The sequence below is a fragment of the Antedon mediterranea genome, chromosome 8 (assembly GCF_964355755.1).
Source record: "Antedon mediterranea chromosome 8, ecAntMedi1.1, whole genome shotgun sequence".
In the NCBI taxonomy this organism is placed as follows: Eukaryota; Metazoa; Echinodermata; class Crinoidea; order Comatulida; family Antedonidae; genus Antedon; species Antedon mediterranea.
The window spans coordinates 24,676,638-24,694,571 of NC_092677.1; the positions used below are offsets into that span (position 1 = coordinate 24,676,638).

Consider the following 17,934-nt stretch of genomic DNA (forward strand, 5'->3'; position numbering starts at 1 on the left):
ATATGGTGTTGTGGGCCCAAAATGGGTATTAGAAGGCAACGAACTGAGGGAAAGCACAGTTATTATGACATCACGACCCAGTTTTGCTGTAGACTTACTTAATCATTGCGATTTAGATGTTAACATAAAAAGGTTTTCTGAAAATAATATCAAGGCTTATATTCAAAAATATTTTATACTTGTTGAAAACCCTGCGCTTGGCGATTCATTGAGTGAAGAATTCAAACTTGATTCGAAATATGCAACTGATTGGGGTGGTGATTATAAAATAATATTTGAACTGTTGCACTCCCCTTTTTTGTTACTTAATATGTGTACTATATGGCAACATGAAGAGAGAATCCCTAACAATTTTCACAACTTGTTTACTGAAATTTTTCGCTGCATTTTAAATCAGCACCTTAACAGAAATAGTACTTCAAAAGTAATACCAACGTTTAGCGACTTTCCGGAAGAATTTACCAATTTCATTTTAATATTAAGACATATTAGTTACAAAAAATTACAACAAAATTTACTTCATTTCACTAAATTGGATTTAAGAAAACTAGTAAAAAATGTAACTTTAGTTGACTTATCACTTAAATTAGGTTTTGTTTACAAAGACAATCCACCTGTTGTTCAAAACTCATTCTCGGAGACTTACCGATATCCACATAAGTTACTAGCAGAGGCCCTAGCGGGGTTTTATTTGTGTTACAAGAGTCAATTTGAGACATTAGATTTTCAGGAAAGTGAAAACATAAGAACTAACGCGTATCTACATATGACAAGAGTGTTTACAATTAGTTTTCTAGGTTCCAATGCTGACACAATTATGAAACACTGGTTAGTGAACAATGCTTCAAATTATTATTCCTTTTCGAGATATATGTAAACCAAGCACACGAAGAAAGAGTATTGAAATCACTGGATAAACACCTATCCAAAGAAATGAAAATGCACGTTGACATCTTAAATCATTCTTTTAAAACGTTTTATAGAAATAAACATTTACATTTAATACAGCTTTTGAAAATGTTGTATGACGAACTTACAGGTAATATAGAGAAAGTGTTACACAAAGTCAGCATATTTATAAATAAATCAAATAAGAAATCATCTTGCAAGGTTGTAGCGCACGTCTCAATAATATTGCAACTGTACAAGTCTGAAATTCCTAATATTAATAGACGTGGACGCGATTCCTATTTATTGGCACTTGCTAATAAATGGGGTGATACAGCTATTGACTTTCTTTCAAACGAATGGTCTCGATATTATTTAAATGAACAAATAAAATCACTTGATTTATCTAATGATTATTGGGACAATGATTTAGAAAATAACTCTGAATTTATGTATGAGTTTAATATAATTAGGCGTAATGGATATTTGTTGTGCCGGCTTTTTCAAATTGTTCCTAACCTTGAATTTCTCTATATGCAGCGCGGTAGCATTAGTCATAGAGGTAAAGTTATCAACGAAATGATAACCGAATGTAAAAACAATACAATATTTTCCAGATTAAAGGAAATCTATTTAAGACACAACGATCTGACAGATATAAATGAAGAAACATTAGGTAATTTATTTAATACTTCTAACAATTTAGAACTTGTTAGCTTATATAATTGTAAATTAAATACACAAACAAAACGTATGTTGACAAATGATGTACAATATTTAAAATCCAAAAATATTACAATTGGATTAGGTAATAAATACCTTTCATATATGGAGAAATATTCACTTGAGAAGTTTATAGACTTGATAAAAATTTATTATTTAACTTGGCATGATTATGGTCTATCAGCAAAACACTTACAGGCTCTTCTAATTTCACCTATGGAATACAGATTTAGATATAATACTCTTATTTTGGATCATGTAGACTTCTCATCAATTAATGGAAGTATACTATCTAAACTTTTTGTTATATTTCCAATTTTAGAACACCTTTCTATGCATAATTGCAATTTAGTAGGTACCACTATTACTGATATGCTAAATACATGTAGAGAAATGAATATTGAACTGAAAGAACATTCAATATCACTTATGAAAAATAACCTTTCTAGTATTAATGTTGAATCGTTATTGTTGTGAGAAACATGAATTACCACTATAGACCTATAGAAAAGATAGAATGGAGGCAGTATGGTTTAACCGTTGAAAATCTTAAAGATATATTAAAACAACCTAACATGATCTTATCCAAGTGGCAATATGTCGATTTAACGAATATAGATCTCTCATCAATTAATGGAAGTATACTAGCTAACATTTTCGTTATATTTCCTAATTTAGAACGTATTAACATGGACAATTGCAATTTAGTAGGTACCACTATTACTGATATGCTAAATACATGTCGAGAAAGGAATATTGAACTGGAGGAAAATTCTATATCACTAATGAATAATAACCTTTCTAATATTAATGGTGAATCACTACTTAAAATAGTGTATGTTATGAGAAACGATAAATACATTAGAGTGGAGGGATTATGGTTTAACCGGTGAAAATCTTGAAGATATATTACAACGACCTAATAACAATGAATTTAGGTGGGAATATGTTGATCTAACGAATATAGATCTATCTTCAATTAGTGGTTTTACATTAGCGAAAATATTTGATTTTTTTCCAAAATTGCGTTCTATAACAATGAACATATCAGAAGATATTCATAAAGATATATTCGAAGCAAAAGCTGAAGATTTAGAACACATTGAAATTGACTTACATCCCACCGAGGGAAAGGAAGATATTTGGTGCATTCAACGCGAGATTGAGTTTAGAGACTATAGAAAAAGGCAAAAATTAAGTAGTTTTGATTAAAATCATACAAATAATGATATAATGTGTATGTCTATGATGGAAACAAATTACCACACAGTCCGTAAATGCTACGTATTACCAAAAATATGGATTGTTTTTTTTATTTAATGATATAATCATAATTCATTTACGTTTTGTTGTATATGGAGACAAATCTAAAATAAATAAGTTAAATGATTATAAATAGAGTTATACTTTTTATAATATATGTGCAGACTTCTTTAAACAGTTGGTTATTTTATGTACTGTATTCATTAGTATTTGTAATAGGCAACTTTGTCAATCATACAATATTACAGAATGATGTATTATTATAAAAGCATTTTATTTACTACATCTTTCATTTGTTTAAACATCGTATTGTACATTGTAAGTATAAAAATATATAATAATAATAATATAATATGTATATATATAGGCCTGTTTAAAAAAACAAATAACCAATTAAGATAAGATACTGTATAAGTCTACCTGGAACTTCTGTTTTTATGAAATCATTATTTGAAATTGTGTCTCAGTTATGTGTCTTTTGTAAATAGTTTTGAATATTAGTAAATGATAACATTTTGTAAATAGTTTAAGTTAAAACGGCTTTACTAGCTACAATATGGTGTTGTATCCGCTTCAAAATACGTTAAACGTGTTACTATTACTTTCTTCCAAGATTACATACGTAATAGAGTAATCTATATATAAATTAGTATAATTATACGTGATTGCTTTATAAATATTTAAAAAATAATAAACCAAATGCATACCGATAGAAATGCTTTGACCATGATGCACTTGTGCATAGAAAAACCGACTGAACGGCGTATGATGTTATATTTAGGTGTTTGTAGTTATTAAAGTATGAATGAAGTTTAACTAATTAAAGTCAAGTTGTCGTTATTGTTTAATTAGGAGATGGAAAAAACAATTAAGAAAGTTTAACAACATGCTGAACTCGACTTTTAACAATCTTTTGATCTTATGATTGTCTTCTACGCATTCATACTTTTCTGTCACAGATAATTCAAGACTCAATGTGTTACATGTACATCTATTGAAAGGACAGGCACAACTGGATATGAGACTATTTCCTCCTTTGGTATGGAAAGTGTTCTTAATCTAGGCACTTAATAAATTGTTTCAAAAAATTCAAAATACCAACCCTTTACATGGCATACCTCAAAATCATAGTGCTGATGATAGCCAGGTATCTAGATTGGATATTTTTTGCACAGAAAAAGTGCAAGGCAGACACATATAGGAAGGTTGTAGTTAAAAATAATTAAAAATGGTATAAAATGTTTAACAATGAGAACATGCTTTGAAGTTTTAGTTTAAGTTTAGTTTAAGTTGTTTTAAAATTATGTTTAAATGTGACGTAGGGCCCCTCGGAAGAGCAGTTTTTATATTATTACTGAGAGGGCAACCCTACTGAAAGAAAACGAAACAACTAAAAAAAAATATGGGGCTAAAAACTAATGCTCCAACCCATTCTTCCAATGAATCTGGGGAAAATAGAAAATGGAGATGAAACCCATAAAATCTTGCCAAGAACGTAAATGTTGAATCGGTAACTTTAGTTGCACTGAATAACAAACTCAACTCATACAAGTATTTTTTTTTTTGTTAAAAGGCATTTTTTAAGATCGAATAATTCCTTAATCCATGGTCACTCTAATCTAAGCCTGGACCACCGGTACTGTTTTCTTTATACAAAATGTTATCAACTACATGCCAACATCATAATAAATGTTGTTTGGATTTTTAGTTGTTCATTTCATGCAATTTATTTAGCCGAATAAATAGTTCGCCTCATCAACCGGGCGCTACCGGTCGTGTCGTTTACGCGTTTTTTTCACAAAGAATAGTTTAATAGTATTTCTATATTTAACCTGTTTCTGGTAAAAAAATGAATATTATATCCTATCAATAACATGTGTTTTATATTAATTTATATCATAAAAACGTTAATAAATGTTATCGCAAATAATAGGACATTCTGAGTAACTAGCTCTTGGTTGTTTTTGTTGTTGCTGTTCGGCCTTTCTTTGTGAACTAATTTAGCATGGTGGTAAATAATTTTCTGTGAAGTGAATGTACACTAGTTTTATAAAATGTTTTCATTGCAAAATATATTATCATAATTCTATTTAATGTGACATGGATCTATTAAATCAAGTCTTCTTTAGTCTGTATACATCTGCCCTTATGAGGGCGGGCATCACTTTCTGTTACAAATTTCTAATGCAAAAATCGTGGATTACTCATTCTTGTGATATTATATCTTTGGTAGTACAGTACAGACGTGACAATCTTGGATACAGATAGTTTTCGAAACTAGCGCCAACATTACGCCCTCAAGTTATATTTATCACGTTTCTTTTTCCAGTTTTGTAGGTATAAATCGGATATTGAATGTTTTTAAATGGATTTATAAAGTATAGACACAGAATGTGAATAAAGAAATTAATTTACCACTTTTCTGTAATCTGTGGGTATCGTTGGATAGCTTTTTATATTTTGAATACAGTTTAACAATATCTGTCCAATTTCATTAGTACTTTGTCATAATTGTTCAATTATATTACATTTCATTGTACTGTGTATCGTATTTATGTAGTAAATTAGGTATAAAAAATGTTGTATCCTTCAGTAAACTTCCAAACTGGACAGACCGCACCCAACCTAATAATCATAGGGTGTTATTGGAAAATGTACAGTTGGCCTGTTTTATGAACATACCATAGTCTACTGCATTACACTTACAGGACACTCACAACATGCAACGTTATTATTTGCAATCAAAACTATATGTCAATGAAAAGATGACACATAAATGTTTGTCAAATCTCTATTGTATCGTTACAGCAAATGAAATTCTGAATTTGTTTCAACAACTTACGTATAGTAGTAATCTTTTCCTCTTTTTAAAATAAATTAAAATACCGTAAAACCTCAACAAAGAAGCCTTACCTCCTGGGATTAATTCAAATTAAGAAGCACATCTCGAAAAGAAGCCCTCCTCGAAATCAAGACCACTGGGCTTCTTTTCAAGACAACAGTTTGATTTAATGCCAGATATAATATAATGTATGATCGAGTTTACAGTTTAAACGCGAAACACCTGTGTCGAACCATGAAGAAATAACTAAAGCTCTGAAGTGAGCAGCAATTTAAAAAACATAATTTAATTGATTGATTCACGTTATGTGTATCAATAACTAATTTGGATTTTAAAATTGGTTATTACAATAGCCACAGTCAAGGCAGAAACCATGTTTGAAAATAGGCACCACTCATGGAGTACGTAGAGAAGCGGTAAGGGAAAATATATCAAGCAGTTAACCGCACAACGAAAACCGGGTAAATGCTGATATTTATCATTGTTATGCAATCGTACGAGTGTCACAGATCTATGGTAGAATTCTGTATGACTCTTATAGCACAATTTATTCGAGATATATTTCTGTGAGATTTTTCTCTACATAGGTGGTTAAATGCTCTATATATCACAAACTACAGTAAAGGAGAGGACTAAAACAAAACTATATAAACCACCATTTTTTGGAAGCCTATTTAGGTAAAGTAGGCATATAATATAGTTATGTAGGCCTAAATGTTTTTAAAAATTGTTTTATTAATAGATTAAGTCAAACTCTTTTACTTTAAGAAACCCTGAGTTAGATATTTTTAGTAATAATCTCCGTAAGTTTCGTAACATTGTTAGTAGTTCAGTTTAATATTTTTTATTATGTTTGTCTGTGTTCCCTCCTGTAAGTGGTGAATCATGAGTTCACTGTTGGTTGGGAAATGAAATAAATAAATGGGGTTTGAATATAATAAAATGGGGAGACTAACAATTATCGTACGAAGCACAACGTATGTAAGGCAACAACTCAGGAATGGTTTATATATTAAAAGTGTAGTGTAGAGTGACTGTATACAGAGAAATAGTAGGAGATCTGCTGAATTTCAGGTCAAGTGTTGCTGTAGAAATACAATACAACGAAATAGGATTAGTATAGGCTCACTGGTTAGATTCCAAATAAAGGCACAGGTAAGTTTTTAAACTTAACATTTTCATACGAAGTTGATATGAGTTTAATAGTTAAGCTGTTTAAATATGTATTGATAATTAAACCGTATACAAAGTTTAATCTTTAGATCTATAAAATAATGTTTATTACGTGCAATGAATCATTATCAAATGCTTATAAATAATATGTAGATACAAAAAATATACTGTGTACATAAACCACGTCATAATGCGAAATGCATTGTGGGTTCCATTGCGGATCGGTGGTTAAAGACTATCCTGAGGGCGTGTCCCTCCAAATATTACTATTGAGGGATTTTATCCAGGAATTAAATCCGATCTTTCAGGAAAATTTATTATTATACACGGTCTTGAATTATCAATGCACGTTGTGAGCCGACTGTTTGTGAACAAAAAAATAGCAGATGACAAAGCTAAAACACAAATTTAATATAGGCCTACTTATACAGTAACGAATACGAATAGTTTTATTGTACTGTAGCTTAGACCTAAGTTGATTTTGACCTTGTAACAATAATAATACACATTGGGATTTTCAGAAACTCTTCTAAAATTAAAAAAAAATAGATCATATACAATTTCATAATTATGCATAACAATGTTACAGAAATGTGACTCTGATAGGCCCACATGATCTTTTTTAACAGTGACTATTTAGGACGATGGCAAGAGGCAAGAAAAAGAAACGTAAAAGGTAAGAATAATAACTTAACATTCATTCAACCAGCAATAGAGCATTTTGTTACTACTACTGTATACCTCAGTATGCAAGCAATCGTGCGAAATTAATCTCATTTCTTTTATTCATAACTTTCTTCATCTGGTCTTATGATAAAAGTTTATTAGTGGACTGGAGAGAACATTTTATGAGTTGACACATTTACTGGCAGAGAAGGCAATTAATTTTTTTCCAAATAGAAAACATTTATTATTTTGTTTTATAACAATCTACTTTTGTAGATTAAATTAACATTCTTAAATAATTATTCGCTCAACGATTAAAAAAAAATACTGTCATTTTACTAGTCAAAGGATCTTAAGAACCATCAGTTCACATACTAAAAAAAAAAGGAAAATGACAGATCACTTTAATGTTGAGAATCGGCTTCTTATGTTACTGCTCTAATTGTAATACGCAAAGATATGTAAGCGCTAACTCAATTATCTTAGCCAAGGATTTTTCTTTAACGTATAATTTTTAATTTTTAAGTGAAATTTTTATTTTTGATTCCGATCTTCTTTCGAATTGTGAAAATGCTTTATTGTTTTATTATGTACAACAATTCTGGAAGATTTGATTGATGTTTCTGTTAGTTTCTTTGTTGTTTTAAAATGTTGTATTTGTTATCGGCGCCTTGAAGCTAAGGTGATTGTGAGACGCCTTTTAGGCCCTGTTTCTGCTGCCAACTAAATACCGTATATTATACGGTATTTTTTGAATACCGTATATATACGGTATATTTTTGGCAGCAGAAACTGCGCTCATAAAAAATATACCGTATTTTGTATACCGTATTTTCCCCACAAAATTTGTGGATAAAATACGGTATTTACAAATTTATACCGTATTTTGCGTACCCGTTTCTGCTGCCAATAAAAAATACCGTATTTTTTTTTTACATGACAAAAGGTCAACATTCGTATTTTTATTTTCTGTCGCTGTCAGCTGCTTTACACACGTGTATAGATATATTCGGCGAAAATGTGGAGTGAAGACGTCACAGTTTTACTAAATAAATGTGTGTGGGGAAGTTAAAATGTCTGGCCAACTAAAAGGTAATAAAAGGGACAACCACATTTATAAAGACATTTCTAAAAAAATAAAGCAGGAGTATGGAATAGACTGGTCTCCAAAGCAAGTAAACTCAAAGCTGAAGAGCCTGCGAAAGCAGTACAACATTGCAAAATACAATAACTCGGGGAGGGAACGAATTAATTGTCCCCATTACGATGTTTTCTGTGCTCTCACAACATCTCATCATCATTTTTAATAGTTTTACATTTTTAACAGTATTTTTAACTTTTTATCTTGTATTTTTAATCTGTTATAATACTGCACGTTTTTAAATTGTTGCAATATTGTTGTTTTAATCTACCAAGCAAAGTGAATTTCCATTTTTATGGACAAATAAAATTTCTTGAATCTTTAATCTTGAATCTCTATCACTAGGACTAGGCTGTTGAAAGTGAGACGTAAAACTTCCTTTATTGTGACTTTTAATTATCGATCAAATAAATGAATGGCAATTTGGGTAAAAAAAGATGAAATTTAACACGACCACCCAAGAAGTATTGGTTAGCAGAAACGGGGTAATAAAAAATACCGTAATTTAAGCAGTTGCAGCAGAAACAGGCCCCTAGTCTATTGGAGAAGCTAGACTAGCATACCTAGTATAAGCCTGGCCTAAAACCTACTACTGCACTAGCCTAGGCCTAGGCCTAGCCTACTGTAGTAGGCCCTAGTAAATAGGCCTAAGTAGCCTAACTTAACTAAACTAGGCCAAGGCTACCGTTATGTACTACAGTATTAATAACGTAATTTGACGATTTAGTCTGAATAATAATCAATACGTATTATTTATTAATTATTGATCTTTTTACTTACATGTAAAAAGCTATGGATTTCGGGAATATTTATCACTTTAATAAAGATCTTTCTGATATTAAACTTTTTTTTCACCTTCTTCAAAAATCGCGCTGAGCTTTACGCCCTCAATACGTCGTCTACCCGTGAAAATCACGTGGTTTCGGTCATCAATTTCATGATATGTATCGCGCATCGCCACGCCCACTTTTTCCTGATATAATATGAATACAAAATATGAGCAGTTTGTAAATAAAGTGTAGGGAAAGTCCCTAATTTTTACGTCGTAATGCAGTAAAACATCAACATCGGTTTTTATTCAGTCAAGCTCAATAAGGAAATGTGAACGGGTTCGTCTGAAAAAACACATACATACAGATCAGAAGGAAAGAGGGAGTAAGTAGATAGGCTAGCTATCTAAGCCACTGCACCATTTTAATTAGTCACTGTCACAACAAGCCTCAATCGCTGGGCGGAAATGGATCGTCGCCTACTACTACTGTTGTGGGTGGTTGGAGCGCTTGCTATGGTGGTAGTGGTAGACAGTACAAATCCAGGTTTACAAATGAAAGTAACTGAAAATGGACTAAAATATGGTAAGCTTTCATGAATTTACCTAAAAATTTAACCTAGACTATATCTATCTATAAGGCCTACTAACTAATCTACTATTTTATTTAGGCAGCTGGATTTCCGAAGCCTACTAATAAGTGTCTTTGAAAAGTGGAAGAATATTACATGTAATATACTGTATGAGGAAGTTTTAGAAAAATGAAAGATGATAATACCTGGTTACTTCCGCCTACTGCCAATACAATGATAAATGAGTTTCTATTGATCAAATTATTGCAAGCAATAAAAAATGGAAATTTCACTTTCGTTATCACAATATTTTCAAGAAATTATTGATATAACTTAATTATTATTTATTATTTTATTTCAACTTTATTTAGAGAGGGTAACCCTACCAGCAGACCAGCTGATATCCAGGGGCCATGTTAAAATTAATGTGCTGTATGGTAATATTAATTTTAATCTTTTCAGTTAGCGAGGTTGGAGTAGAATTGCTGAAAAAGGATCTTGCTGATGTAAAGATTCCAGATATTTCTGGTGATACGGATGTCGATGTCATAGGTCATGTCACCTACGAACTAAAAAAGTATGTAACATACTCCATGCATATACAAATAAAATTGTAACATTTGCACAGAAAAGTTATTGTTCTGGCTCTATGTAAGCAGAACAAGGCCATACATGGCTGCAGTCGCATGCGCAAATTTGAGTGTTAACCAACCAACCGACATAGTGAGCTATAGAGTTGCTTGCACGCGCGCGACTACAAAAGGAAACTTAACTGCCAAGATTTAGGTTAAAGAGCCCTAAAGTTTGAAAATTATAATGCAAAATATTTATTTACTAGGACATATTAGGTTAAGTTTGACACTTCATTTTACCATTTTTAAGGGCCATTTAATATCCTCGATCCACTATTGCAAATCTCATTCTTAATTTATGCTTTTACAATTTGATTGAACTCCATGTTGTGCTTTATGATATAGGTCAGTATGTTTAATTAGTAACAGTATTAACTTATTAATATATCATTTGTTTGTTTGATAGTTTGAAGATAACCAGTTTGGATCTGCCAGATGCTACCATTAGTACTGTATCAGATACTGGATTGAAGGCTAGTATTGCTAACGCTAAGATAGGCATACATGGCGACTGGAGTTACCATAACCATGGGTTGTAAGTAATATAACAATATTTGTTACTGTTTGGCATAGTTGTTGTAGTGTATCTAGCCTCCCTGTTTATTATACAATCAAGGGAAACCTAAATGCATAAACAAAAGTATCCCTGGAAGAGCATAATATTGCCTCTTGTTTGGAGGAAGGAATGTGTCCTCTTAATAGGGGTGTCCAAAAGGAGAGATTCTACTGTAATTTTTCAATGTGGCAACTGTACTGGTGGCTAGGGCACAGTTAGTGGCCCAAGCCTGAAATCAAACGCTCACCGCCATCCCAGACACACAAAACTATTTCTTATTCATGTACAGATGCCTATATTATCATTATATTTCCCAGCATTCATATCAGTGATCATGGATCCGTTGATGTGACAGCTTCATCCATAACACTCACTCTCGTTATTCAAGTCGGTAAGAATATTTTTTATCTTTGTAAAACAAAAATAATCTATGGAACGGTAATAAGGATGTTGATACATGTGTAGCTTTAATGTTGATGATTGGGATAACACTTTGTGGTGATAATGATAAAGTTAGAAATAAGGATGTACAAACATGATGGTGGTAACGCTCGTGATAATAATGTTATTGATGATGGTACCATACTCAACAATAATCTATGGAACGGTAAGACGGATGTTGATACAGATGTAGCTACAGTGTTGATTGGGATAACACTTTGTGGTGATAATGATAAAGTTAGAGATAAGGATGTACAAACATGATGGTGGTAACGCTCGTGATAATAATGTTATTGATGATAGTACCATACTCAACAATAATCTATGGAACGGTAAGACGGATGTTGATACAGATGTAGCTACAGTGTTGATGATTGGGATAACACTTTGTGGTGATAATGATAAAGTTAGAGATAAGGATGTACAAACATGATGGTGGTAACGCTCGTGATAATAATGTTATTGATGATGGTACCATACTCAACAATAATCTATGGAACGGTAAGACGGATGTTGATACAGATGTAGCTACAGTGTTGATGATTGGGATAACACTTTGTGGTGATAATGATAAAGTTAGAGATAAGGATGTACAAACATGATGGTGGTAACGCTCGTGATAATAATGTTATTGATGATGGTACCATACTAAACAATAATCTATGGAACGGTAAGACGGATGTTGATACAGATGTAGCTACAGTGTTGATGATTTGGATAACACTTTGTGGTGATAATGATAAAGTTAGAGATAAGGATGTACAAACATGATGGTGGTAACGCTTGTAATAATAATGTTATTGATGATGGTACCATACTCAACAATAATCTATGGAACGGTAAGACGGATGTTGATACAGATGTAGCTACAGTGTTGATGATTGGTATAATACTTTGTGGTGATAATGATAAAGTTAGAGATAAGGATGTACGAACAACAAACATGATGTTGGTAACACTCGTGATAATAATGTTAGTGATGATGGTACCATACTCAACATTAATCTATGGAACGGTAACAAGAATGGTGATAATGTTGGTGACTGGGATAATATTTTGTGGTGATAATGTTAGAAATAAGGATGTATGAACTTGATGGTGGTGGTAACGCTTGTGAGAATGATGCTAGTGATGATGGTACTCAACATTGACAATTTAACCAGTTTATTTTTATGTATATTTCATTACTTTTTAGGTGACAAGAGTGGCCAATTTACAATCTCAACCTCAGAGAGTGAATGCTCGTTCAATGTTGGGTCGTTAGATGTAGACTTTCATGGGGGCGCTAGGTGAGTAGCCACAATAAAATTGTCAGCGGGTGCATGGCTTCTGGGCAATATTGATGGTTCATAGTTACACAAACCAATAGTGGTGTTGGAGTGATAGCTTACCTGTGTGAACCGACCTAGGCCTTTTCCCCTTCAAGGGAGAACATAACTGAAAAATATAAATATAATCCTAAACTCCCCTCCAAGACAGTGGTATCGCCCATGCATATCTCACCATATAAGTAATACGTAACATTTGACAAATTTGTCATAGTACAAGTCTAAGCACTGATTCTGAATCTATTCATAATTTAAAACAATTTGGTGATGTTAACTAATTATGATTGTTTTTTGCAGCTAAACAATTGATTTGATGCTATTTATATTTACAGCTGGTTGTACAACCTTTTTAAAGGTACTATTGGGGATGAAATTCAGAAGGACCTTAACAAGGAGGTATGCTTAATTCTAAGGCCTGAAAATAATCACTCTATTACTGTAAATGTATCCATCCCATATCCATGACCTTTGTGTGTTTGATCAGCATTTAACCAATTGGAATAATTTACAGTTTTAAAAAATGAAAATTAATGAGCTGTACATAATTTACTTTATTTTATACTGTATTTACTTTACTATCTAAAAATCTGTATTTTTTTTAGATGTGTGGTGAAATCATTAAGGAAATCAATGGAGAGTTAGCCGAGGACGTTGCTGATATCAAATGTAAAATAAAACATTTTGAATTTCGGATATGTAATTTGAATATACTGTACTGTAATAGATATTAATAACTTTGATATTTAATATTGCCTACTATACTGACATATACAATAAACCTATTCTAATTATAAAACAAAATTATTGTGAGCATTATAGCAGCATATTCCTTTTGCATTTCTCCAAATTAAATTACAGTAATTACAGGCCCTCTTTAAAGCTCTGTCTACACTACCACACAAAAAAAATGTGATTTGGCCATATATGGTCACAATGACATTTGGGCATATCACTACCATATTTGGGTACATCACACTAGTTTGATAGTGTAGACAGAGCTTTACCAGTTTTAGAATTATGAATGTTATAATTTTAGGCTAGATGACATTCTAAACAAATGAATTGATTGATTGATTATTTTTTTGCAAACGACCCTCAATTCTAGTTTTCATGTATATTTGATTATTCCTGATTGCCTACCAGCAAATATCCACTATTGAGATTTCCAAAAATGTTAGTAATTTTTTTTTCCAGTGGTATCCAACATTGACGATTATGCTTATGTGGACTATTCTCTTGTGGCACCTCCCAAGTTTTCCAATCAAAGTCTTCGAAGTTTCCACAAGGTATGATTTTTTTTATAGTTTACTGTGTGGTAAAAAGCTATGGGTACAGTTAATACTATTTTTACATCATAGATACGTTAGCAAAAAACAAATTTGGTCTTTAAAATAGCATCGCTACTTTAAAAAACTGGGAAAAAAAACAGGAATTGAGACGTGCCAATTACTGAAGACCAAAACTGATATCGGTGAAAGACAACAACCTTTAAATATTTTGTTTCAGGGAGAAATTCTTTCAAGAAAGGACCATCAGGATGTTCCTGTACCAGCACCACCAATTCCAGCCGATACTGAAACATCCCGAATGGTGTACCTTTGGCTGACGGAGTATGCCTCGGCTTCTGCGGCGTATGTCTACTACAAAGCAGGAGTTCTGCAGTACAACGTCACTAACGACATGGTAAGGCACTAATGACTTGCTAATGCACAAATGACATACCATAGCATAGGCGGATTCAATGGTGGGGGGCATCTTCCCCAAATTTTTTTTATGTTAATGCAAAAGAAGGTCGTCAAATTAAAGGGTCTTTCGTTCACATTGATTGCCGTTGAGTATCGTAAAAACAAAACATTGATTCACTGGACCGGAAACGTGCCGGAATAGGTGTGTGAAAGACCCTTAAAGTTCAGCACATATTTTCAACATTTTTATGCCCTGGGCCCCCTAATAATAGGATTGAATATATAATTAATTTTTTGTATTACCATTGTTTGCAGGTACCGTCTCCATTTTCATTGAACACTTCAAAGTTTCCATTCAACAGCGTTATTCCACAGGTTAGTATTGAATAACTATTACTACTACACTACTATTTCTAAATCTTAAAGATAAGAAAGTTGTCTAACAGAGGCAGTAATACATTGTGTGTAAACCATTAGTGTTCTAGATACTCTTTAAATTCTAAAAACTTTGATATTTAGTGGTACATTCTGTAGTGTATAGTGAGTGAATAATTTTTGTTTTTTCTCAGATTGAAAAGTACTATCCTAATTTGGAGATGGTCATCGATGGCAAAGTGACCGGTCCACCTGTCCTCAATATGACCACTGGAGGCCTCAAAGGTAGTCTAGTTGGACTGCTCGACTTTTACGCCATTCAGAAAAACAAGACACAGACTTTCCTATTCTCACTAACTGTGGTGCGTGCATTTCAGTCATAATGTACTTTTGGTAATCTTCAGTAGTTAGTTAGTGGGTGTTTAACATCTGAATATGTAGTGTGAACCAGACCTATAGGTTATAGTATGAATATATATATTGTAGGCATACAGTACAAGAGAAATTAGCTATTGCTTGTAAACTAATAGTTTTTTCTATAGTGTACAGCTATCAGCCTCTGTTAGTGTGAATACAAGTACAACCACTATAGTTTGAACCAGACCTAATAGCTTGTAAACTAATAATGTTTAAATTGTTCCATAGAGTATGAGTCTATCAGCTTCTGTCAGTGTGAATACGAAGACAAATGCAATTACTGGAAACTTTACTCTTGATTCGTAAGTAACGACTCTTTATATTTTAAGCTTGGTTCCCACTAGAACGTAACGCAAGGACGTAAACGCAACGCAAGCATTTTAACCAATGACAAGCGAAGTTATAGACAGTTAGCAATCACAAGCGAATAAGCCATCGCTTGTGATTGGTCAATTTACTTGCGTTGCATTACGTCCTTGTGTTGCGTCGCTAGTGGGAACCACGCTTTACTGTGGATGTCAGATTTATTATGTATCTTGGCCTTCTGATATTTAAATTTTGCCATTTTTTAGTGGAAAAATACTTTTGAAAACAATATTTTCTTATATTGAATAGGTCTAGTTTCAAGTTGGCCAAATCTGCTCCAATTTTAGGCGACATAAGTGCAAATGTAAGTAACAAACATTGAATGAATATCAAATGATCAAATGTTATTTTTTTTTTCTTTACCAATATTCTCAATTCTCAAAGAAAAGAGAGACGGAAAAGGAACACAATGTTCTGTAATAAATTTCATGAGATGTAAAGCAAAATAGTAATTCTATCAACTTTTAATATTCTTTTATTATTTTTTATATATTTTAGATCAAGAATTTGGACAAACTGATGAATATGCTAATTGGCATACTGATGCCCCAGCTAAATGGTGAGTTTTAAAATTTTATGAAAGTAAATACTATAATACACTGTTTCGGAAATGTTGTGCCCTAAAGGCTTTTAAATTGTGTGATTAAAAGATTAGCAATTACATTTGTCATTGAGAATTGTATGTATTTTATGCATAAACCAATCAAATGGCAAGGATTACACTTACTTATGTGTTATAATTGGAATTTTATGGATATTAGATATATATTTTTCATTGGGAATGATGATGTTTTTTTTTAGCAAAAGGTGCAGAGGGCCTTCCAATACCAAGTGTTGATGGAATTGAGCTTGTGAAACCAAAAATCAGTTTTGGAAAGGTGAGTACAACATTGTTCAAGTTTAAGACCATAACTAAATACTGTAGTAAATGAAAAGTCGCTTAGCCTCAATTTCCCTCACGTCTAATAATGATACTGATGGGTTGATTATGATTGCATTATGATGATGACAGTAATGATAATACTAGTAATGATTGAAAATGTTGTCCTATTATTGATGGTACAGTATTATAATTACTAATTATTTTTATTTTTGGTTTTTTTTAGGGTTTTATTCTCATTGCTACTGACATCAACTACACAGTAGCCATTGAATAATTCTACTTTCTAAGCAGCAGAGGAAAATTTCCACAAATTTTAGTCTACAAAAAGCACAGAAATCATGGAAAATACAATTTTATATGTGAAAAGAAAATATTTAAATAGGACATATTCTTATAGTGAATGGTTTTTTAGAGGACATTTATACCAAAAGCACAAGTTCTTCCAAAATAGTTTTTTATTTAAGCACAAGTTCTTCCAAACATTTTTTTTATTTTAACAATTGTAGATAACTGATGGCTTTCAAATTACTGTATATATTTTTTGTAAAGTAAGAAATCATGGAAAATACAATTTTATATGAGAAATTAAAATATTTTAAAAGCACATTCTTATAGTGAATGGTTTTTTAGAGAATATTTATACCAAAAGCACAAGTTCTTCCAAAATATGTTTTATTTAAAAAATTGTAGATAATATTGATGGCTTTCAAATTATATATTTTTTGTGAAGTAAGAAATCATGGAAAATACAATTTTATATGAGAAATGAAAATATTTTAAAAGCACATATTCTTATAGTGAATGGTTTTTTAGAGGAAATTTATACCAAAAGCACAAGCTCTTCCAAAATATGTTTTATTTTAAAAATTATAGATAATATTGATGGCTTTCAAATTATGTATTTTTTATGAAGTAAATTTTCTAAAAAAAAGGTATATGTTGTGTACATGCTGGTTGTGTCTTGTTTAGTATGTTTAAATAGATGTTTTGTATTGGGTATGCGGTAATAACAAATTTAATGTGTTTTTTTAACTTCAGAGGTGCAAATAGTAAATTGACATGATGTTAAATTAATAGTGAATATTTTATGAAGCAATTATATATTGTTTAATCTAACATATGTCTAGTGAGGTTAGTAATTGTATATTATGCATTGTTGGAATAAATAAACACAAATATGTAACTTTAGCCTACTGTAACTTTAATTTTAGACA

At 31.7% G+C, this 17,934-nt stretch overlaps 1 protein-coding gene across 1 annotated transcript; it reads left to right on the forward strand.

The window, feature by feature from the left end:
• Positions 1-9,686: 9,686 nt before the first annotated feature.
• LOC140056865 (bactericidal permeability-increasing protein-like) lies at positions 9,687-17,666 on the forward strand. Its single transcript, XM_072102374.1, has 16 exons — positions 9,687-10,051; positions 10,500-10,614; positions 11,076-11,204; positions 11,543-11,616; positions 12,862-12,955; positions 13,327-13,390; positions 13,597-13,660; positions 14,189-14,280; positions 14,501-14,677; positions 14,995-15,054; positions 15,249-15,416; positions 15,700-15,773; positions 16,087-16,141; positions 16,336-16,396; positions 16,639-16,715; positions 16,944-17,666. The coding sequence occupies exons 1-16, from the start codon at positions 9,934-9,936 to the stop codon at positions 16,992-16,994; spliced, it is 1,473 nt and encodes a 490-aa protein (XP_071958475.1). The 5' UTR covers positions 9,687-9,933; the 3' UTR covers positions 16,995-17,666.
• Positions 17,667-17,934: the final 268 nt, after the last annotated feature.

Excerpts from the sequence above, each read along its gene's own strand:
- LOC140056865 (XM_072102374.1), top strand. The coding sequence starts at position 9,934 with ATGGATCGTCGCCTACTACTACTGTTGTGGGTGGTTGGAGCGCTTGCT. Across the intron at positions 13,391-13,596 it reads AGAAGGACCTTAACAAGGAG|ATGTGTGGTGAAATCATTAA; the intron begins GTATGCTTAATT and ends TATTTTTTTTAG. Across the intron at positions 14,281-14,500 it reads GTCTTCGAAGTTTCCACAAG|GGAGAAATTCTTTCAAGAAA; the intron begins GTATGATTTTTT and ends ATTTTGTTTCAG.